General features: G+C 32.2%; 1 protein-coding gene across 1 annotated transcript in view; it reads left to right on the forward strand.

Moving 5' to 3' along the window:
* LOC114070596 (CUB and sushi domain-containing protein 3-like) overlaps positions 1-25,159 on the forward strand; it is a gene marked incomplete at both ends in the record, with an annotated part of 188,391 nt that overhangs the window by 159,091 nt on the left and 4,141 nt on the right. The window contains 4 exons of the mRNA XM_027908106.1: positions 5,809-6,024; positions 6,667-6,855; positions 15,496-15,665; positions 23,692-23,848. Of these exons, the coding sequence (XP_027763907.1) occupies positions 5,809-6,024; positions 6,667-6,855; positions 15,496-15,665; positions 23,692-23,848 (732 nt within the window). The remainder of the gene's footprint in view (positions 1-5,808; positions 6,025-6,666; positions 6,856-15,495; positions 15,666-23,691; positions 23,849-25,159) is intronic.

Here is a 25,159-nt window from a genome sequence, read left to right on the forward strand (position 1 = left end):
TTTCATTTATTTTTATTGCAGTAGCTCCTAGGACTCCGTAAGTGGAGTAAGCCCTTATGTTTCTCACAACATGGAAAATCAGTGAGAAAGAATTATATAAAGAAGCTGAAGGCTGTGAGGTTTTTAAGAAAGAGGTGGTGGTTAGTTGAAGGCAGATTTCAGGAAAAAGATGTAATACTGGTTTTAAGTCTTCTCTGAGAGCTTAAAAAACACTTAGGACACAAATATAAGCGGGTATTTCCAGGTAGAAAAGTTTTCTTGAAAAGAAAGGTGAAAGGGTTTGGTACTAGATGAAAAGAGATGGGTTATACTTAAGATTTTTGCTGGTATTTTATATTAAATATCAGAGTGACTGCATATACTTTTGTACTATGCGTGGAAAGAGCTGAAAAGGTATAAGATTTAACATTAGAGAAGAAGAAAAATAAAGGTAAGCACCATAAGAGAAATTGAACACAGAATAAACTAGTAAGAACACAAAAAGGAGAATTACATTGTAACACTGGAAAGAATACAGGAAAAAGAATGAAAGGGAGAAGAAGGAAGACAAGTGCAATTCTGAATTTCGTCAGTTTTCTCTGTAGGGGCATGAAAAATGTGACAAAGTATACTGATGCTGTACTCCTCTAAGTAAGAGTTATTGATAACATAAAAATAAGGCTACTGATACAGAGAATTGTGCTGATCTCTGATCCCCTTGTTCCATTTCGTACAACTAGTGTGATAGTTTTTCATCTAGATGTTAAATCACTCTGACTGGTTGTCCCATTTAAAACTCCTTAAAGTGTTAAAGTGGCAAAGTGTATCTCTCAAAATTATTGCTCCAGCTGTTCCATAGTCTCTCTTACTAAGAAGTGATGCCATTGTGTCAGTTTGATTCTAAATATCCACAGTGAAAAAGCATCCTGAAATTACTGATCCTACATCAAATGCTACATTTGCCCTTGTTACCTCTGGGTATGATACACGGCTTTTAGAGTTGTAGGAATATAAGGTTCTGGGGATCTTTTATTCTTCTGGATAAGCAAGAAAGACTTACGGAAAGTGTAAAGAAACTGTTAGACCTGTAGTCATTTAGCTTGCACCCTGTTTGAAAAGCCATTGGTTAACCAGCACAAGCTTTATAATCTGAGAATTGAAGACAAGTAGTACAGATAGACAAGAGGTTAGCTTCATGGAGTAATTCATGACAGAAAATTGTGTGAATTCTACAGTAAACATGAGTTCAGATTAAGCTGCATTTTTCAGGATTCTTGTAAGATATTTTATTAGCACTGTGATTTTTTATAAATTAAAAATGGGATTATGAAAAAAATTTGGGAAGATTAGGTGGTTTTTTTTTTAGAAAATGAAGTAACTTTTTTGTGATTAACCTTTTATCTTAAAACCTCAGCTAGAGAAGTACCTAAAAGTTGAGATTAATAAAAGCTGAAATTCTCAACATTATGACATTTTATGTAAAGCTGTTAAAAAAACCCACCATATATAATGGAGAAAAAAAATTTACAGAAATAAACTATACAGGGAAAGACATTAATGGTACAAACATAGATATCTATAAGCACATATAGACAGATATATATATACACACCAATATTGGCACAGCAATATGGTTGACAGCAGCTGCACATGACCCAGCAGTGTATCCAGGTGGCCAAGAAGGTCAGTGGCATCCTGGCCTGTATTAGTAGTGTGTCCCAGCAGGACCAGGGCAGTGATTGTCCCTCTGTACTCAGCACTACTGAGGACATACCTCAAATCCGGTGTTCAGTTTTGGGCCCTTCACTACAAGAAAGAAATTAAACTGCTAAAGATTGGACATTAGGAAAAGATTTCTTCACAGGAGGGGTTATCAAGCCTTGGAGCAGGCTAGTCAGGGAAGTGGCATCCCTGGAGATATTTGAAAGATGTGTAGGTGTGGCACTTAAGGACATGGTTTAGGATTGGATTTAGCCATCCTGGGTTAGAAGTTGGACTCAGTCTTAGAGATCTTTTCCAACATGGATGATCTATGATTCTGTAAGTTTTACATTATTGTATGGAAACTTTAAGAAAAATGTTAAGGAAAAACAGTAATTATGAATGCAATGTTACAATTTGACTTAGGCATTTTGATTTATGCAGCTCAAAGAACTGCTGGAAATATATTTATGATACAACTTCTTGCTGCTATTACATAATAGCAAGCATTTAAATGAATAAATTTATTTAAAATGTGCATTTTACATCTGGATATGATGTATTAGGAAGAACAATGTATTTGCATATGCTGTTCTAAAAACATAATGCGCAATATAAATATATGTCTTTTTAATTTTTCTCTTCAAATGTATCCAAAGTTTTAGAACTCTGAAATGATTTTGCATTTGTGTCCATGTAGACTGGCATTATGATTCCTGAGTGTTCATTAAAACTTGAGATAATTTTCTTTTATTTTTTAAAAATTTGTTGGGTAAAGAAAGGAACATGTATTTTAAATATAGTTAATATTCTATTAATTGCTATTATTTATGAAGAGGAAAGGAAACATCTATCATGACAATAATTATTACATTTTGTCTGTGATTATCATGCAATTCAGTATATGGTGAAATGAAATCTGTGGAGTATCAGTGGTATGTTTTACACCATTTATTAATAGAACAGTTAATTTACCTATCTCCCAACAGTCTGGATTGTAATATTGAGCAGCAGTATTTTAGAATGTTATGTCTTCCTGTCTTCATTTCAGGTTTTAAATATTCCCCTTATAAAGAAAGGGACATGTGAGGCAAAATAAAAAGGAATCTACCTGAGCAAATCTTTTAAAATTCTTCCCTGGAGAAGACACAATCTGTCACGCAGCGTGTATTAATGTGATTAGAATATTTTCTAAAGAAAAATAAATTGTGCCGCTACTGCTGGGATATACCTTTGGGTTTTTCTTAGAAATGTCATGGCAATGTGGAAAATTGATTGAAACATTCCCTTGAGTTAAACCTTGAGTTTGGTGTTTGAATAATACTCAGTGAGGCTCAGCTGTGATTCACAGGAATTTCATTATTTTGGGTTACTACCATAAAATTTTCTTTGGCATTTCTAATTTTGGTGTTGCAGTATACTTGCGTGCAGAAAAGAGGCCAAAATTAATTTGGAGTGCAATACACACAACAAATATGACCTCTCATTCTGTATATATCTCAGGATTTTTTAAGAGCTCTCTTTTCATGTAGGATCATCACTGATCCTATATAAAAATAAGTTAAAAACACCCAGACATTTAAGAGTTTATCAATTCCAAATCTAAATTTATATACATTAGCTCAAAAGATATGCAACCTAATCTCAATTCCAAAATTCTGTGTGATTTTTGACAAGTTATTGTCACACGATCTGGGAGAATAAAAAGACTGATAAAGCAGATGAATGGCTTTGCTCATGTAATTAGTAAATTAAGAATTTTTAAAATCTAGAATAATTTTTTTTATTACTTATTTTTTCCTAAGCAGAAAATACAATCCCACCTGGTAATAATTTCTATATCATTGTTAAGTAAGGATGTGTTTTTCTGGGTCTGGGGGAGAATGTGATGTGTGTGGAGTTATAAGAACAGAAGGAGGTGTCTACTTGAAAAAGACGAAGAGTTCTTTAGTCTCTTTGAAGGGTCTCCATAGATAGAGGTCTCCAAGATCCAAGGGATTTCTCTCACTGCTCCCATCTGTATGTCCAGCTGATCACAAGATTAGGCATGTATGGCTGGTCACACAGACTGACATGGATAGAGGCATCTTACTGTCCACAAAAACACCAACAGCACTGAAACGTACAGGAAAACCATAGGCAAATCCTGTTTCTGCATTTGGGTCAATGGGAAAAGGAGTTTGGTAGCAGCGACACAGACTCACATGTTCATGTGCTTCCACAACCTTCCATATCCTGACCCAGGAGCTGCACCCAGATCCCACTCCTACGAGGTGCTACCCACCCTGTGACCAAGGGCCCTTTCTGACCTCATCCTGCTCACCAGTCAGTTCTTACTAATGTTCACTAGTGTCACACGTGCTCACACTCTGGACAGAAGGCACACTTGCACACTAGTCAGGAACAGAGTTTTAAAATAACAGAGGACAGGCTATAGTGGTTTGGTGCAGGGATTAGTGAGAGACGCTTAACCCTACCTCTTTTCCCACACTTTTTTCTCTCTTACCTAGCATGATCCCCGCTGTTACCTTCCTTTGGCTCTCAGCATACCACAAAAAGTTTTGCAGTCTGCAACTCCCATTAAAAAAAAAAAAAAAAAAATCTCAACTTTTACGTAATCTCACAAATTCCCTTTAATATTCCACAGTATTCCAATTTTCATGAGACCCAAGGCGATATTTTTCCCCATTATAATTACTTATTAAATTCTGATTAAATTGCTTTAAGATTACAGTGATACATTTAATTTCTCATCGGTCAGAAACTTAAGAGTTCTGGTCTTTGTTAGTATCTCCACTAAATCCTGCTTATTAAAGCTTATGCCTGTGTGTATACCATTCATTACTTCCCTCATTTCTTGTCTTTGCTTCCTGTACTTAGAGGTCCTTGGCTCCAAGTGTCCTTGCATTCCAGATACCCTTACAAGCTGTATTTCTTAGGTGTGATTGAGTTGTATTAACATAAATATTTAATGCAATTCAGACAATCTCAGGAATACTGTAAAAAACCCACTATAAGACAATTGTACTGAGAGCTTCTAAAGCTGCTTGTGAAGTCTAGAAAGGGTAAACTACAACACCTAAAGGGACATGAAGTTTCTATGCTTAGACAACTGAGTCAGGCACAGTATTTAGCTTGGGTTTCGTTACCCTGTTTGGGCAGCTGGGAGCTGGTGGTGGTGAGAGGAAGGGAGAGTGGTGCAGTGTTGGGAGCTGTAGGAAGAGAAAATATTTGTTTGCTTTTTGATTAAATTATGTCTGTTGTCCATGAGAGTACCCAAAGATCTTCATCTACCATGTTAATCTGCAGTCACATGAATGGTTCTTACATTCTTATGACATCACCAGATATATTTGACAGAGCCAGAATCATTGGGTTGTAACTGGCATGATAAAACTGAAAATGATATTGCACTTGAGGTCTCAGTAATCACTTCAACTATCTAATGGATTCCCCTGTTTTGGTTTCTTGGCTTTTCTGTGCATTCTCTGCACCCAGAGATCATGGTCTAATTCCTAGTTAAAAATGCAGAAGTGATTTAGTCGTGCGTCTTCATCTTTAAGTCTCTTTATTGCTATTGTGTTATTGTGATATATCTTCCTTTCTAAATGTGCAATTGATGGTTGACAAAAAATAATACTGTTGATATTTACCACGTCTTATTAAGAGACCTCCCTTTTTTTAGGTGGAAGTGTGCTGCTTCTGTATGTGCCATTAGAATATATTGTAGTATATTTTATAACCTTTTCTTTCACTACTGCTATGCAAGGATACTGATGACTGTAAGAACTAAGGTTTACCTTTCCCATTCCTTCATAAACAACTTGTAGTTTTGAGAATACATAGTGCCTCACTGGATTTTACACAAAAATTCAAGCATATGTCTTTGAATTCTATAGATACAATGTCTGTATTTTGCAGTTAAAGGCGAAAGTGAAAGTGGTGTCAAAACAAAAAGACCTATTGCAAAGATATTTTAATTCTTAAGCCCAGAAAGATATCAGCTTTTAGAAAATTTAGATTCTCTTCATTTTCTGAACGATAAAATAATGAAATGCATGAATTTTAACTTTAGCTTAATTACACTGATGTTAATAGGGTGATATGTAATTCTACTTTTTCTAACAGGAGTGCAGTTCACCTTCTATACCTTTCACCTGGAGGATCACCATGACTACTTACTAATAACAGAGAATGGCAGTTTCACACAGCCATTAGCACGTCTGACTGGCTCAGAGCTTCCTTCACCAATCAATGCTGGTCTCTATGGAAATTTCAGGGCTCAATTGCGCTTTATTTCAGATTTTTCAATATCATATGAAGGATTTAATATTTCTTTCTCTGGTAAGGACATATCTTAATACCTAGCTCTTGAAAAAGCTGGTGGTCTTGTATTTTTTTCTCCTGTATTTTATTTAAAGAAAAAAAAAAGGGTTAAAAATTGAAGTGATTTTGATGATTACATATACTGAATAATTAAATTATATAAGTTGTTTCCTAAGCACAATGATTTCAAAGCAAGCAAACCTTTCTGCCTCTGTAGAGGCAGAGGACACATTTCTGCTACAGGATAAATAAGATGGCAGTAAACTAACTGTAAGATACTTTATCAAGTGAGAGGAGGAAACAGAAGTAGTTTAATTTCAGCTACTGAAATTCCACATGAGTCAAAGAGTCAGTTATTTAGGGCTGTGCTGTGCCATTGTTTTAGTTTGTTTTATGTACCTCAGATATTTATGGCTCTTACAAGAGTGATAAATAACATTGTTTTATGTATCTTAAATACATTGGGAATGTTTTAATTTGTCTTACTTTTTGATGTATTATAATTTTCAATTTAACATTCACAGATTATTTTGTTTTAAAATCTGGAGTCTCTATTGATAGGTGGAAATAGAGAGAAATTACTAGACTGGAAGATTACAAATATGACTGATAGAACGCGTTTTCTCACTTGTACAAGCTGACTTGCTCTCTTGTTTTCAGAGTATAATCTTGAACCTTGTGAAGATCCTGGGATCCCCCAGTTTGGTAACAGAGTAGGATTTAATTTTGGAGTGGGAGATACTCTGACATTCTCCTGTTCTTCTGGATATCGTTTAGAAGGAGCTTCAGAGATTATTTGTCTTGGTGGTGGACGACGAGTATGGAGTGCACCTCTTCCAAGGTGTGTGGGTACGTGGTCAGCTGCTTTCATTTGCTTGTATGTGTAGTCATTGTCCATGGACTTGCAGATTTACAGCATGGAAAAGCATGGTAATGCACCTCTTACTTTGTAATGTATTCTCATATCCTCCATATCTCCTTAGCTAATTTTTTTTAACCTTTTTGTAATATATTTAGTATTATAACTGCCAGTGGACGTCATACTCTATATTTGAAAGCAATTCAAATTAAGGGCAAAATGCCTACTCTTCTTATTTTAATTAATAGGTTAGAAAACCTGGATAAAAATTAAAATCAGCATTTACCTGTTTAGATGTCTAATAATTGATTTTTTTTTGTTGTTTTTTTTGCCAATGTAAGCTTCCAAGTCATACCTGGGTTACAAAATTATGTAAATGTAGTTACATCACTTAAACCAGATTTATTTCATAAAACTAGATCCATGTATAGGAGTACAGTCAACATGGCCTTCCTATAGAAGAACCATATCCTCAGAATATCTTTAGACCAATTTTCTGGGTTTAAAATGATAGCTAAGATAACTGAGATGAAACACTGTCTGATGGTTCCTAGCACTCTCCATTCACTGTAGAGGTAGTGTATCTATGTAGCTTTGACTAGAAACTTAGCTTTTAATAGCTAAAGAATGTTGTTTGAGCTGAATTCTTCCAAAATTATTTGCTTTTCAGTTCTATTGAGAACTGTTAAAACAAAGAAGGATAGTTGCTTAAGCATCTGTATTATTTTTAATTTATTTAAGAGTATATATTTCTGAAATTTATTATACAGTATGTACTATATGGAAAGGTTAACACATGAAAACATCTGTATCACTGCACATTTGTAATATTTTATTTTTTCCTACTAAATTGTATGATAGTAAAACATAAGTGTCTTTCAGACATAATAATAATAATATGAATTGTTTCTGTGCTTCCTCTTATTCATTGTTAGTTACTGTGTCATAATTTTTGTGTCCAAACTATTTCTATGCTTACCTTGGTATCAGAAAAAAATATTTATTTAGCATATTCATGAGCAACATTTATATATGCACCTACAGAAGAGAAGATTTACAAGCTGAGTCAGAGCAATGGATGAATAAAAGTTATTTTTATGTTGAGGTTGATGAATTTGAACCATAAGAGTAATAATGAAAGCATGCACAGTCATGAAGACAGTTTAAATTTCAGTGATACATTTCTGGAAGTGTTAGTAGACTGAAAATGAATTGGTAAATTATTAGTAAAGGGGAACTTACATAGCAGCATAAATGAAAAAAAAAATTGCAATTTAGATTTTGTGGCATAGAAAAAAATGTTTGTGTTTGTGTATTGGGTGGGGGAAGCGAAAACTTGTAATATAAAGAATAAACTATTTTCTAGTTGATCTGTTTTCTCCTTACCTCTGAAAGATAGTGTCCACTAAAATGACTTAATCAACAATTTTCCTCCCATAAGTATCACGCTCTTGTCAATTTTGTGCTTAATTTATATGCCGTAATAATGAAATTCAATCAAGAAGAGATTAGAAATTCTTGTTGACCACTTATATTGGATTTAAAGTTTGTTTATTGTTATTGATGCTCATGCTTGGCATTTTCTGTCAAAATGATTAATGATCTGGAATGCTTCTGATGTCATCTACACTTTCACATACACAAAACATCAACTGGGAACCAAGCACTGCTCATAGTATTTGTGTTCAGCTTGTTAATACAAGAATAAAATGCAAGAAAGATAGATAAAAGAGAAGAAGTTTGGTGGAAGGTCAGGCATCCCTTTGTGTATACATCAAGAACAAATGTTCTGAGTCTTGAAACAGAGTAGTCAATCATAATCAATTCTAAACCAAATAATTTGCCAATGAATTAGAAGGTGCCTTTCCTTTTATTTAGAAGCTGGATAAATATTTATTTATTAATTAATGTTATATTATTCAATTTATGAAGACTTTTTTCAAAATAATTTGACTTAAGAAATGTAATTTTGAAATTAAGATTTAATAAATGAAACAGTAATGTTCAAGTAGCAGACATACATTTTTTAAATGAATTTTTCAATCTGAATTGCTTAAATGCTTGCATTATCTCTATTGGGCTTGATGCCGTGCTGGAACAATTTTTATATCAAGTTTTTTTCGAAAAAAGTGTAAAGATTTTTCGTATTTCTTTCCACCATTTGATGATTCAGCACATTCTGGGGTAGATGTCTGTAGTTACTCATAAGCAAACACTTTTTGGTGGTAGCTGAAAACATTGGTGTATTATCCACACTGTTTTGGTTCATAAATCTAAAACACCCATTGTATGAGTCACGATGAATTAACTCCGACACAGCCAACAGTACAACCTGTTAATAAATAGAGGTATCTAATGATTAAAGGAAAGAGTCCATAATCTTTCAATTGCTTGCTTTGAAATTCTCCATGGACAGTGAAAAAATTTCTCTTTTTGATCTAAACAACAGATTTTTTAAAGTATACTTTTAGTAAGTATGAAAGCTTTTTCGCATTTGACTTTTTATAGAAGTAAAATCTGTAGTCCTAAAGAATCAAGATTTTCATCAATATAGGAGGGGTTTGACTCCAACTTGTAACAGAGCAGAGGTCTCATCGCAAGTTCCTGAATATGGAGTTATTTTTGTACAGTTGTAGTGCCATTGAAATGGTGCCTCTGAAATGGTTCTGATGCACTCAAGAGTTCAGGTGTCCTTGCCTAGTTATCTTTTTAATTTTCTATACCATAGTTAGATTACAAGAAGCTAGTTTGAATTGTCCTGTAACTCCATTACAGACAAGAAAAAACAAGAGAAATTGTTATTGCTTTCAAGGGAAAAATAATGAAATAGATAAAATTAAACTTTTCTTATTATCAATAATGGAATGAATATGATTAAAGATCTGTTTGAATACTGTCATTCTTTTGTTTCTTGGTTTATTTTCATGCTATATTCAAATGATAACCAAAGGCAGTGTTCACATTCAGCATATACACTATTTTCTTGGAATTTCTTCTTTTTCCAGAGAAATGTAGAAAGTGGTCTCTATTATGCCAAGATTTCTTCTGTCTTCATAGCTGCCAAACTGTATCAGGCCTTTTCCTTTGTCTATCTTCGAGCTGTACAATTTCTTTCCAGTCTGATAAACTGTAGCTGGAAGATATTGACTTTAAAGCTTTTTTTTTTTCTTTGGCTCATATGGTACTTACACTTATATTTCTCCTTATCACATTTTCTGTCCATTTTTCTCAGTAGGTCCTTAACAGTCTCTGGTGTTCTGAACTTACAGATTTCCAAGGAACTCTGACCCTTGCAATTATAAAAAGCAGACAAACAAACATAAAAAAATCTACAGGCAAATTAATTAATTTTTCATGTTGGATACTTTTCAGATAATATTTTGCTGGTAAAGATTTTTGCCAAGCTGTTCACTGATGTAGTTTTTTTGCCAGGCTTAAGAGTCTTGCTGCATAGCTTTATCCATTTCTGTGCATACCAAAAAATTGAGGCAAAGGTTGCTTTAAATATATTTTGTTTGGAAAAATGTCCTTTTGCTGGTTTTGAGATTTCTTTTAATATGAGAATTGTCTTAGCAGCATGAATTCTGAGTTTAAGGGCTGTGATATCCACTTACAAAGGTAATTGATTCATCTCAACAAGGTAGTCCTAATATGCTGTATGTCTGTTATTTTCCTCAGGGATAGGATATCCTGAAAATAGCAAAATACAGTCATTGAGGGCTCACCATATAGTATAATAGTATTATAATGTGATAAGCACTTTCTTAATAGTTCTTATGTATTTTATTATTTTACATCAAGTTTTATCTGATGTTGCTGTTCACTATGTGGAATTTTTTTCTATGCTCCAGCAGGTCTTGAGTTATTTTGTGGAGGTGGGATTTTTTCCATTCCTTTTTTTTTTTTTTTCTTTTTTTTGGAGAATGTTAGGTTATTTTAAAGAAAAATAATGCACATAGAATCTCATTTGTCATGCTATTTCTTTATCCTCCTTTGGTCATTTGCAGTGCAGGAGCATATTATTTAAAGTATTTGGGACTCCTGCCCATTTCTTGTCAGCTGGAGCTATTAACTATGAAAAATAATATTATTTATGTATGTAATTCTTTCTAAGAAAGGTTTATTTTGTATTTGGCCATTGGTCATTCGGCCATTGATGTAGAACCATCATCTTGCTGTAAAATTATGTGTAGGTTTTAAGTACAGGATCTTCACAGATCTGGAAATACTATCTTTCATTATGACATAATAATGTAGTCATAAAGGAGCCAAAGAGGTATTTACAAAGCATATTGAAAGTAAGTTTAATATACAAATAGCCACATGAATCTTTTGATGTTCAGATGAACTCTATTGTAGTACATGTGCTCCAAATACATAATAAGAAATTGCTGTTATTCATTTTTGTCTCTGTGAAAGGAATTCTTGTATTTTAGAACAATATGAAATAAAAGTAATCCCACTATTCCTACTGATTGAAGAGGACAATGTTATTTTCATTTTCTTCATCAGCATATGGTTCCTTGTACCTAACCCTGTTGGAATACCAAAACCATCTGGAAAACTTGTGATGACCTTATAACTCATGCTATTCACAGAAAGAAATCTTCAGTAACAACCTAATCCTTTCAGGATTTCCATGTTATCCTCTGTTTTGCTGTCTTATTTTGACAAGAGTCTATTTTCCAGTTTATGCCAGGCAACAGTTGAAAAGATAGAAATTCTAAAGGTTAACAACTTTATAAGATACAACTTGTTGAGCACTGAATTTAGATATGGTTTCTGAAGTAACTGTTGATTTTTGAAGTTTCTTAAAGATAAAATCCTTTTTGGAATGCTTCCGCTTGCATGTCCAGTCCAGCTGTTGCAATACACAGAGGCTCCTAACCAAGAGATAACATCTTTTCAAAACACAGAGCTGCTAGATGAAGCTCTTATCTTTTGATTCCAAGGCATTGTATTGAAGAAAACAATGTCACTTTGGCTGAATTTCAATCTGTAGCAGCACATCATGGGTTTTTTAATTGATAATTATTTGTGTAGAGAATTGCAGTATTCTCCTTATATATATATATATATATATATATATATATATATGTATGTATATATATTTAAAGCCATTAAATTCATTGAAGAATTGTGTCCAAATAGTTAGTTACCCAACCAGATGCATTTCATTCCTTGGTTACGCTAACAGTGAGATTTTACATGATTACAGAATTTAAATACACTAATAAACAGCAGTTTATTACTCATCTGTGTTATTATGTGTATTATTAAATACACATTCATAGCTAAAAGTGTCTTTATTATAAATATCTCACCATAGAACTTTTCACCTTTCATTATTTATCTGAGTTTTTGTTTATTTTCCTTTCTAATTCTAAAATGATGCTGTATTTCTGCCAAAGTCCAGAAACAGTGATTTAATTCAATCTTACTGTTACATCCTTGTACTTTGTCTAAGGCTGACTAAAAATCTTTAGGAAAACATAGCTGGATATGAAATATTTTTCTGTATTTCTTTTTTTTTTTTTCCCTATAAGAAGAGAGTTTAGCATAGGGTCTAAGTTTCAGCTGAAGCAAGTGGATTTTTTTAAAAAACATAAAATTTTGTAATTAAAACAGCATAACTTTCATCTCTATTGAACAGGGGATGTTACTAAAATAAAATATTAAAGCAGTAATAGTATAATAGTAATTTCTGATAACAGCTCTAAGTATGTTTTAAAGGATGGTTACAGACTCTCTGCTCCTCTGTAAATTTTCCCTTTCTCTGAAATAAGGTTTTGTCACTTCTTTTCTCTCTTCTGTTTCCCTCTTTACACATTTTCCCTTAGTTTTTTTACTGGTTTGCCTCTCTTTTTATCTATCTCTCACTGTAATGTCTGCTAAAATTATTTTTCCAAAAGCTTTAAACAAATTATGTATGGTTAATATTTGGATTTATTTTAAACTTAAGAAATTGGTTAACATTATTTTTTCCTAAAACTTTTTTACTCAGCACTTAATTGCACATAGAAATATTATGGTCTCTTTCTATTTGTGCTTTAGTATGAACATCAAAGAATAGAAGGAATAGAAGGTTACATGAAGTTCCATGTAATTTTAAACAGCATAGCTGCCTATTCATAGATAAAAGTGAAGATTGGCAGATAGAACAATCAGTGGTATAGTTTGGGAGGTCTTATAATACTAATTTTGTATCTTACCAGTTTGATTCAGCCCTTTTTCAGAAATATACCCCTGGGTTTTGTGTGTGTGTGTGTATCTTTGATTGTTTGTGATTAGTTGTTTTGTTGTGGTTTTTTAAGTCATTATTTGCTGTGACAGGAGGCAAGAAGAGAAGCCAGGAACTAACTGTTGATTTTGTCAGGATTCCTCTGAGCAGTGTACAAAGGAGCCACTGTTGTAGGCTGCCCTGTGTGCTTCCATGGAATGTGATGATATAACTGAATGCTGTGCGAGAAATTCTATTATACTGTGGTTTTCAAGACTGCTGTTGTTAAACTAGCTTTCTTGTGTGCTAACACAAGAGTTACAATCATATAAAGAATCACAGAATAGTATGGTTTGGAAGGGACCTTTGAATATCATGTAGTGCATCATCCCTCTGCCATGGGCAGGAATATTTTTCACTAGATCAGGTTGCTCAAAGCCCCATCCAGCCTGAATTTGAACACTTTCAGGGACAGGACATCCACAGCTTTCTGACATGATAATAATTCCTTGTTTCTAACAGAAAACCTAGCATGGTTCTGAAATATTAGTTAAAAATCTCTTAACAGTTAGCTCACTACTGTGATCAGATTTTAAAAAATCCTTTGAATTATAGTTCTGACATAACCCAGAGCTGCTGGATCAACTTAATACCATAATTACCTTATGCCTTTTGACTCTTATATGTCTTTGTAATTGGAAAGGATATCTCACAAACTTGAAATTACAATCATCTTACTCCTTTATGTTATAATTCAAAGTGACCTATGCATTTTCAGGGTAAGCAAATACCCATTTATTTGAAAATGAAATAAAAGGATAGATGTGATCATGTGGACTAGAAGGTGTTCTACTTCTGCCTGGAGTATATGTATCCAACTGTTCTAAGAGAAAGTAATGAATTATTTGTGTACTTGTTCTGCGTTGGTGAATTAAACATAGTCAGCAAACATTTGTTCTGCTTTGATCTGTACCTGATTTGGCTTTCTGCACAACATTTGCTTTAGCAATACAGAAAGCATAGTAAATCAAGTTGGTTGGTTGTTTTTTGTTGGTTTTTTTTGGTGTTTGTTTTTTTTTTTTTTGTCATTTGCAGTACAATTTTCATACAAAAAGATATATATTTCAATATCGTGAATCTTGCTTAAACAAGTCTGGGGTGGGAATTATAATACTATTATTAAAATTAAAAGGTTCTAGAATACACACCATAATTTGTTTCAACATCTTTTCAAATTTTTAAAAGTACCACATCGTTTTGCACAACAAAGTTTATTATTCTCTGAAATTATAAACCAGTGAAATTCCTAGGTTAAAATAACTGAGGTCCATTCTCATAAGACTGGTAAAATAAATGGCAAGAATATTCAAGTGATCCTGAAAACAAACATAAACCCAGAAAATTTAGTGTTACGGTTAAATTTAAAATTATTTTGTCTGTTAAAAAGTAAGGAAACACTCTTGTCCTTGCACTGTATTGCCACATATCAAGACTAAATATAAAGGGAAGGAAGGAATTGTAATAGTTTCTCAGTGTCTATTAAAATACCTGGTACACAATGCAAAAAAACCCTTAATTAAAATTATTGTCCAGTATGATAATAAGTGAAAATTAGTAATGCCTAATGAAGCATTGCCACAGGTGTTTATGTTTCAGGGTTTTTTTGGTGACTAATTTATAATTCAAGATTTTGGCAATAAAGTTTTACTTTTTGGAATAATATCAGTATTACTTGGAACACTTTTTTATTGTAACTCTTAATCTTAAATCTATTTGATTTGTTTGGGGTTTTTTCCCCTGAAGTTATATTTTTTCTACTTCTTTATTCTTGTAATTATTTTTTTCTGTATTTGTCCGGTAGAAATAACATAGCTATTTTTCAACTGTACCATTGACTATGTTAGTTATTTTAATAAATTACTCTTAGAGAAAAAAAAAAATCTTCTTTTCAAATCTTCTTTTCATTAATCTATGTGAAACTGTATGTATATGCATGTATGTATATTATGCACGTGCATGTATATATAAATAAATATGCATATAAATTTCTAGAATTCTTTTATTTTCATTTAATTTGCAAGTCTTTAGAATTTCTGTGTTGAAGAACTTAAATCAAATATATTTCCTCCATAAAAAAAAACAAGAATGATCCTTTAAAACATTATAATTATGAAATGTGCACTGTGATTTTAACTCTTCATGTTTTTTAACATACATTTATTAAAATATTGAAATTTAGAAATATTCTTGCAGCCTCCAATCATGGTCATATGCTTAGAACTAGATTTTAAATATTAATAAATGTTAATAGTTTTGAACCAGGTCACATTAACATTACCATTATCAACATTATTAAAAAATATTTATGTGTTTTATTAAAACATACCTTAACATTTTCTTTTAATTGCAGCTGAATGTGGAGCGTCCACGACAAATAATGAAGGAATCTTGTTGTCCCCCAATTATCCTCTTAACTATGAAAACAACCATGAATGTATTTATAGCATTCAGGTACAAGCAGGGAAAGGAATCAATATTTCTGCCAGAACATTTCACTTAGCCCAAGGAGATGTTCTTAAGGTATGTAATCATATACCTTATCTGTTATTTCTAAACTTGTAGTTCCTCATATCACTGAAGTTTATCTGAGGTAGTACAGCATGAGGTAAGTTGATATTAAGAATCTCTTAGAAAATATGTTTCTCGACTGGTTTTGTTTTTAAAAAGTTAAAAATTAGACAACCTGAGGTGTCTCAATACTCTTCTTAAAAGATCATTTTCTGACCACAGATAATTAAAGAGATGGAAATCATAAACTTAATGTTGCCTTAATGTGTATTTATATTCTATTTTTAGTGTTTAATTTCAATCAATGACATCTTTTGATTTGTTTACTTCCTCAGTATCTTCATAACTTCAGCTGTGATCTAAACATAATAAATATAACACCCAGTACTTTAATTTAACACAGGCTGCATTTTGTACATGAGGTTTACACTTTAAATGACTCCAATCTTGAGTAGTATGTCACGTCCTGCAAAATGCAGGACAGCATTTACATGTTAATGTAAATTGAGCACAGCAATTACATGTTAATAGAATTTCTGCATTAAAAAAAGAAACAACAGAGGGAAAAGCATGGTACTAGAGCCTACCACAGTTTATAGAGCAATTACACCTTATAAATTTAGTAGCTTTTACAATAGATTTGTTCATAGATTTTGTTACTGCACTCCAAAAAGTATATTTCCAGATGCATATATTGCTTAGCCAACTACACATTTAAAGATAATGCTGATCAAGGTGTCTTTGTAGCACATACCATCTGCAATAGCACCTCAATGCAACAAGATATCCATAAAGTGATTAAATAATTGTCTAATTCAAATGGTTAAAAATTAAAAGAAGCATTATGTTGTTAAAACACAAGCAAAGAAAAATAAACTTTAGGCTACCAGATACCCAGAATGCACAGGTATGTTTATTTTTATCTTGAACTCACTGCTTACTTCAGAAGCAAGTAGATACCTTTTAGTGGTTACATTAATCAATATAGAAAGATTTCATTCAGAAGTTAATTAATGGTTATTAATATATAGTAATATTAATAATATATTATTACTTTGTGTGTCTGTAATATAATATAATATAATTTTATTATATTAATAATATACATGTAATATTAATATGATAATAATTATATTAATATATTTAATTACATTAATATATTTAATTATATTAATATATTTAATTATATTAATAATATATAAATATTCATTTATATTTATTAATATAGCATGGGAAAAAACCAGAGCAACTAACCAACTAACCAAGCAATTAACAAAGTTGATCAATTTAATTTTAAAATATTCAGATGGTGCATGCAAGTATGTAATTTTAAAAGTTTTGGAATTTTCTAATGCAATAGAAAAATCAGTGAAGTACTGGTAAGATCTTTAAATTAACCAGAATTAGGGTCAGATTTGAAGTTGGGTCTTTCTTACATTTGGACTTGAATCATTAATCATTCAAGTAACTATCATATTTCTGTCCACATGTTTTATACCCATCCAAAAAAAAGTATAGGGCTGCATTTTTCTCAAAACTTTTTAGGTTGAAACCATTCAACTCTATTAATTTGGTTTAAAAATCATAGAACTGTAGGGATGTTAGCTACAGTTATATACAGCTAGATAAATATAAATGGATATGAATGTAAAGCAATTCAACTTTTTTCTTCCTTTTCTTTCTTAATCATTTAATATGCATACAATTTTGAAAGATCTAGACAGTTATGATTTTTTCAAGTGCCATTAGTACCATGTGCACTGCAGATGTTGAAGTTAAACTAGAAAATGTTAGCGCAGAGGCTTTTAAAAGAAAATTCTGCTTTAATACTGCTACTCCATTAATGTGAAATTAAGAGTAATACAAAATTAATTATAGATAGAGGATTCAGCTATAAATGTCAGTGGTGGAAATATTAGCTGTGTTTTGCAGGTGCATTTTTAAGTGAAACTAGTATTGTGTAATTAAAGTGTTTGTTTTTCAAGTCAGTAGCCTTTTATCATAATAAGAACCTGGAGTTCCTCCCAAGCTATTAAAAAAAAAAAGCCAAACCCAACATAAAAAACAGCTACAAGAAGTAGTTCTTATGATTGTTGTCCTTTTTCAGCCTATCTGACATGATAGCAATGCAGAGGCACTTGACCTTTGGTATTGTGGGAAGAAATGATATCTCTGGAACCCATTGCATCTCTTTCTACCTCCTTTCTTAGATGAAACTATCTTAATTCTGTAACACTCTTTTTTAATGTGTTCATTTGGTAGAGGAAAATTCTCTAGGAATTAGGAGTCACACATTCCAAAACTTTTCTCACAGACCCAGTTCTGAAGTTTCTGTTGATCCCCTTTATTATTGATTACTTCTCATCTCCAGAAGCTGGAAAAGAATCAGTGGAAGATTTTGTGTCTGACTGACTTGGAAATATGCCTAACATTTATGATTAGTATCTTCAAGATCAAGAAAGTAGTCTTGCTTACCCACATATTTTTTTCTTGTATTCCTTTCGACTGATTTATGTTAACCCCAGTGAAATGTTTTTGAAGATAAGTTTACAGGAACTTTCTTTTATTTTTGTAGAACTGGAAATGAAAGTGAAAAAAAAAAAGTAAGGGACTGACTGATTTGCCTATTTTGCTGACTGTAGAGAATAATTCGGGTTATACTTTAGTTCTAAATGAATCAATAGTCAACAAATGCTGTAAACCTATCTAATGTGTATCACTACTTTGTAAAGGGAAGGAACTTAAGTTAAAAACAAAGAAAAAAAAAGGAAAGACTATCATCCAGTCTTACAAAAAACAGTCTTACAGAAAATGGTAATACACAATTCCACTTTAACTGTGAACTACAGCGGGTAAGGAATTCACTGTTTTAAAATCAAAATACATAAAACAACAGCTTCCAGATAGATCTTCCTTCCCCCAAAACATAAATAAGACAACCCCATAATATTTCATAGTTAAACTCAGGTTTTCAGTAACAAAGTTTGGTTAAGAAGTGGATAATGCATCTTGTTTCATCAGAGCTGATAGATGAAAATTCTGACAAAGAAATTAATCATGTACTTTTTCTTGCAGCTAAGATTTTACACTGCTAAAGCTATGCAGCTAAAATTCCATTCAAAATCTGAACAGACTGAGTATTGTAATAAACTTTTGATATGTTCTTTAATGAAGTCATGAGGCCTGCTTCTTGCCACATGAATTAACTGGCCATGGATCACAATTATATCTGACAAGCACTGTGATTGAAACAATGAAACAGCAGTACTGGGAATGCAGCATTAGAGGGAAACAGCATATTTAACCCAAATAAATCACCTTCCTTACTGTTACTCCACAGGCAGAGAAAGAGGAGTTCCTTTTTAACGGTTTTGAGCTGGTATAGAAAAGAGGTTTCAGAGCATATAATTTGTTTTTATTTGCTTCATTTAACATGCAATTCTCTTGTTCTCTTTTTGATGTAACTGCTCTGGCTACTTAAATTAATGGTGTAGTTCTTGTTGGGTTTTATTTCAAACTATAAGAAATATATAACTCTCACTGCATTTTTTTGTGTAGGGAAATAACCTGCTCTTGACAGTGTCACATCTTGTTTTAATATTTTTGAAAGTTACATGAAGACATATGTAGAAGATACATGAAGAATTTAAGATCTGTACAGTCATTATATGCTAATCCATGTAATGGTAATCTCAGAAACTCTGTAACAGTTGATTCCTTCTTTACAGTTTTACTAATAACTGAGTTTGTGCACTATTTTCCAGAATCCAGAACTTTTCTACTAAACTACATATGTGGGAGGCAAAGTATGAGAATATTTCTACCTGCTTTTTTCCCTGATTTTTTCTCCATCTACGAGTTTTTCTTTTAAACCCTCTAGTCTGTGATAGCTGTAAGCAAATCTTTTAGATTTACACAGAAAGGAAAACAGTTGCTATTCTTTGTTTTGCCTGAATAGTCCATTGTTAGTGGTGAACACTTTATTTGTGTTCAAATCAGTTGAATGCAGAAAATGTTCTTCTGAGTCAAAGATATTTTAATATACTTTTTTTCTTTTAGGGGGGGAAAAGGTACTTTTATTAAAATTGAAGCTTGAACAAAGATAATATGATTGTTTTATGCAGAGTGAGAGCTGATGTACCAGGGCAGATTGCACCTGTGTGGAAAGTATGGATTCAAGAATTATTTTGATACTCTAATGAAGCAACCTTGCTTTCTTCTTTTGCTAGAGCACTCAGGGCAGCAACAGAAAGGTAACAGTGTGTCAGTGAAGAAAATAGAACTGGCAATCAGGATTCCCTTTCCCTGTGCTTGGCCCAGCACTGTTTGCTCTCCTGCCAAATATGGAGGATTCAGTTTTGCTGCATTTGTTTGCTGTCTCATCTGTGGGCCAGATTTGAAATGTGTGCGCGATTCAGTTTTTGAGGGGGTTTGGGCAAAGGCTTTGAGGGAAGGTGATTTTTGGACCTTTATGCTAGTTTGTTTCTTAAGAATCTCCATGTTTGTTATCATAATACTTCTAGCAATATAATCTGGAAAACACAAGTGAGAAATAGGTAATAAATGTAGGGAACAAAAAAAAAACCCCAAAACATATGGGCCCTTTTCTGTCTTTATATTAGTGCTGCTATTTGCATGTGATATACATTTGACAGGGCGTTGACAGCCTCAGTTCTGAGCTGCTGATTTTATGTTATTTCTTCTCTTTATAAAGGCATAGATCATCATATCCATATGTCTTTTATGTTTCAATGGAAAGTCTCAAAAATAGTTTGATTAAAATGCACAGATTTAATACATTCACTTCATGCTACTCTCTTGCTAAAATTTTATATAGTTAAAAATTTTAGCAGAAAAATGGCATTAATTTCCATTTAAAATTTGTTGATAATGGAGCCAGTCAAAAGATTAGCAAGTTTTATTTGCTAAGTGTAAATGCAAACATAAACGACTCCTTCTCAAATTGAACATAACATCTATTAGTTCAAATCATATTTATATAGTGTTCACTGTTGTCATCCTTCTCTATAACATTTCAAAATATTATTGTGATATGAAGAACTTTAACATAATTTTCTGTGTCTTTGCTCCTCTTTATGAATTAATCATTTAACAGATTAAACCTTGAAATAGCTGATAAATATGGACTTCTGTTTCCTGAATAGCTTGTTACTGCTTATTCAGGCATCATAGTCATGAATCAATTATCTTTGCATTAATGTTACAGGATGACTTTAAGAAAAATATGTCCAGCCAAATAATATTTTCATGATGATTATTCTTGGACTTATCTTTAGCACCCAAGTGACTTAAATCCAGGTCTGTTGGGAAGGCCTATAAAAAAGAATATTCCTATATTAAAAATAAGCTAATGGTGCTACCTTAATTAATATATAATATAATTCACATTGTCTCCCAGAACAAATTATGAAACTGAATTACTAACACATTCAAAATCTTTAGCTCCCACCTAATTTTAAAGAACCTCCACCTAATTTAGCAAAGTTAGAAAGAAAGTGCTGGTTCTGCAAATCTCACAAGGATCTGTTAGTAATTTCTTTGCAAGCTAAATTGTATCATTCAAATCACTGTAAATTTCTGAGTAATTTCTATTAAATCAAATGCACAAAAAGATGATGTGACGTAAATTGAAAGTTGTACTAGAAAACATGCATTCATTTATTATCCTAAGGGAGACCCACTTTCTCAAGAAAAGGGGTATATGTTACTCTGAATGTCTGAAAAACAGTAACCAAAAGAAAAAAATTAATTCAGTTTCATGTTTAAATGGATCACAATCCTGCCTCAACCAGATGCAGTTTTCCTACTCAGAAGAATCAGTTACAGAAGTGTTAGAGTACTTTAAATTCTGTTCCTTCATAGAAATTATATAGGCTTAACAGTATTATACAGTGGGACAGCTGGTTAGCCCACAAAGTAGAATTAGCGTTAACAAGAGATGACAGTGGACTAATGCAAAAAGTTTAATATGGTGGGACATCTAACAAAACTGGCAATGAAATATGTGTGGGGAAATTCTAACATGAAGAAAATTTTTATCATGATGTGGCTTATTGGAAGTTCTGGTAAGACACTGAGAATAGTTGTTATAACTTATTAACAGCCTCCTTTGGTTAATTATTAGTGATACACACATAGCATGAAATTGATTATTCTTATAGAGTGTTTAAAAATGAAATAAATCCTGAATCCTTTGGTATTATTAGTTATAAGTACATTGGAGAAATTAGGAGAAAGAGAATCATATTCAAGCTAGATTTTCTCTAAGTCTGTCATGATGTAAATATCTCTTTTGGATAGTTGTAGTTCTCCTGAAATGGGCATTTTCCTTTCAGTTACTAAAACAAAACTAAGTACATTTCAGAATTAATTTTTGCAGGGGGAGTAGGTTATTTGTGTTTGTTGGTTTGGTGTTTTTTTTTTTTTTTTTTTTTTTTTTTTTTTTTTTTTTTTTTTTTTTTTTTTTTTTTTTTTTTTTTTTTTTTTTTTTTTTTTTTTTTTTTTTTTTACTTGTTTTGTAGTTGTTTTTTTATTTTTCTGGCTTGGTTACTGATCTCAGTATAGTTTTAGAGAAGTTTTTTAAAAATACAAGTAATCTATTTTAAAATCGCTATACATATTTTGAAATTACTATTTATTTGATAAACATTAATTGCACTTTTTTCTCTTTTCTGTAATTCCTTACATTTACTCCATTTCAGGGCAATGGCATTTAAATTGAACTTTGTTTGGAATTTAGTTGCTTGTGTTAATAAAAAACAAGGAATGATACCAAGTAGTTTTGTTGTGCATCTTAAACTGCTGTACAATTATTTACTCATTACAGATGGCTAGAAATCACTTATTTGTTTTATTTCAGCATATCATTAAACGTAAAATCTTTGTTATTACTAAAGACATGAGGATTTCTGAAAATAGGATTTGTGTATGGGAGTCATTCTCACAGATGGGAATAGGCATCACATTCACTTTTTTACCTTACTAGTATTGCTGGAGTATTTGTTTTGATTTCATTCTGATGAAGATTCCTGTTTACAAATTTAATCTTTAATTAAATTTCTAATTAATACAACTAGATTTTATTTTGAACTGTAGAGAATTTCATATTTTTTACTAAAGTTTTACAAATTTCCTGTATTGCAATTTGAAAATTATTCAGAGGCCAACTTACTGATTTGTAACTGAATTTTTTTGTAAACCACATTAATCAAAGTTATATTTATTGTAGAAGTCCCTAAATAAATCCTATGGGACATAATGAGTGTGTTAGTGATTATTGTGAAGTTATAGGTTTTTATAGGAATTACAGGAATACAACAACCTGTGATGCTTTAAAGCAATCAAATTTTAGGGAAATTTGCTGAAAATTATTAAAATATTGTTCTATATATTTAGTATCTGATTAAAGTTTCTGTTTCAAATGTGGAAAATAACAACACTTGAAGAAAAATAAATAATAAAAGTGCTGTGTTCCAATTTACATATAGATTACATTACTCTTTCAACTTACAGAAGCAGTTGCTAAATTTATTTCCTACTCTCCTTTTACTTTATATTTATATTTGAACCTCTCTTCACATGGAAGAAAACCACCACAGGTTTATATAATAAGCCAAAACTGGGAATATATGAGCTTTTCTGTTATGTCATCTCAGTGACTTGAGGCAGATACAGCTACAGAAAACAGGTGTTTGCTGATAGGCTGTGATCAATGTTACATTACTGACAGTGAAAGAGAAAACACTGATTTAAAAAGACTGAGATGATATGGCACCTCTACCTACTTCTATTGTTGTGCAAAAAAGGAACTGACATATTTTAAACTCTGGAAGAATTACCAGAATTAAGTCAATTTAAGAGATGCAAATAATATATCCAAATTGTACTTTGGTTTGACTGGCAATAGATCTCCCTTGGCAGAGCTGCCCTCCCTCTAAGTGGAGATGTACAGAATTATTTTGTAAATAAAACAAAGCTTTCTTTTCTTCATAACTGTAAAATTCACATTTTTTTACAGATCTATGATGGTAAAGACAACACTGCTCATCTGCTGGGAGCATATACTGGGGCATCATTAAGAGGCCTGACACTAAGTAGTACTTCAAATCACTTGTGGTTGGAATTTAACTCAGACACAGAGGGCACTGATGAAGGTTTTCAGCTTGTATATACCAGTAAGTATTTGAGAAAACAGTAGTAATAGACTTATGCTTTTAAAAGAATGAAAATCATAAGATGAAAATGCAGTTAAATGAAAAATACTTAAAAAAAATTAACAGCAAATCGCTCATCAGCAAAATATACTTCCATAATCATACCTCAAAAGACCTAAAATGTGTAGCATGCTGAAACCTTGCTTTGGCAATCATTTGTATAGTCTTATACTTAAATCAGTGTCCTTTTTCTAGAGGATTATTTTGAAGTCTGTTTCAGAGTTGGAAAGCATAAGTAAAATAGGGTAAGTTTCAGTTAATTGTGTTAGCACATAAAAATATTGAAGCATGTGAGTATTTTTAAACTGCGACCAAAACACTTTGCTTCATGAAGATAATTTATAACTAAAGGACATTCTCTCTCTTAAGCCTCATGTTTGATACTTGCTTTGCATTTTTTTCTAAGCTTGCATTGTTGTTTAGAATCATCCAATTTGGAACCAAAGTGATAAAGAGAGGTTCCTAACAACATCTTTTTACCTATATGTGGACTGACAAAGTTAAACTATAAACCTGAGGAGAGGAAAAATCTTTTCAGATCTCTCGCTTAGAGGGTATATGGAAGCAGCTATACACATCTATTTTATCAAGTGTCAGCTTCTGAAAATGTATGTGATTGTTGCACATGACTAGTGACATGTAGTGTATATGATTTTTTTTAGTATCTATTTATTTCACCATCACTGAATTATAATATATATATGAATTTTTATCAAGCATATACATATACAGTATATTATGTAACTCCACAGCTATCAAGACCCTTTTTTGTCCCTGTGCCTAAATAATTCATTTTTCACCTGTAAAACTGTTCTTTTGTTTCAAAAACTCTACATCATGTTTTTAAAATTAATTCTAATAAAAAAAATAACATAAGTCTTGCAGAATGAAAGGAAAATGTTTCAAGATACTAGAGAGTATGTAATTATTTTCAAGGTGAAAGTTGTATAATTATACCCTGTAGTAGCATGTGATAGCATAGGACTGTACCCTTTGATTAAAGATAGGCCTTCTGGTGCTGTGTTACTGTATGAGTGTCAAGGTATTTGATTTTTCTTATTTATATAGGTACATCCAAACCCAGCACTTGAACCTTATCATTAACATTTTGCATTGCTTGAGAGAGACATGAGGCATTAATCCGGCATTGGAATGGGCTGCCCAGGGAGGTGGTGGATTCTCCGCCCCTGAAGGTGTTTAAGAACGGACTGGATGTGGCACTTAGTGCCACAGTCTAGTAACTGTGGTGGTAGTCGATCAAGGGTTGGACTT

Source organism: Empidonax traillii, unplaced genomic scaffold (assembly GCF_003031625.1).
Source record: "Empidonax traillii isolate 1590-97213 ecotype Southwest subspecies unplaced genomic scaffold, ASM303162v1 scaffold1614:size204762, whole genome shotgun sequence".
Classification (NCBI taxonomy): domain Eukaryota; kingdom Metazoa; phylum Chordata; class Aves; order Passeriformes; family Tyrannidae; genus Empidonax; species Empidonax traillii.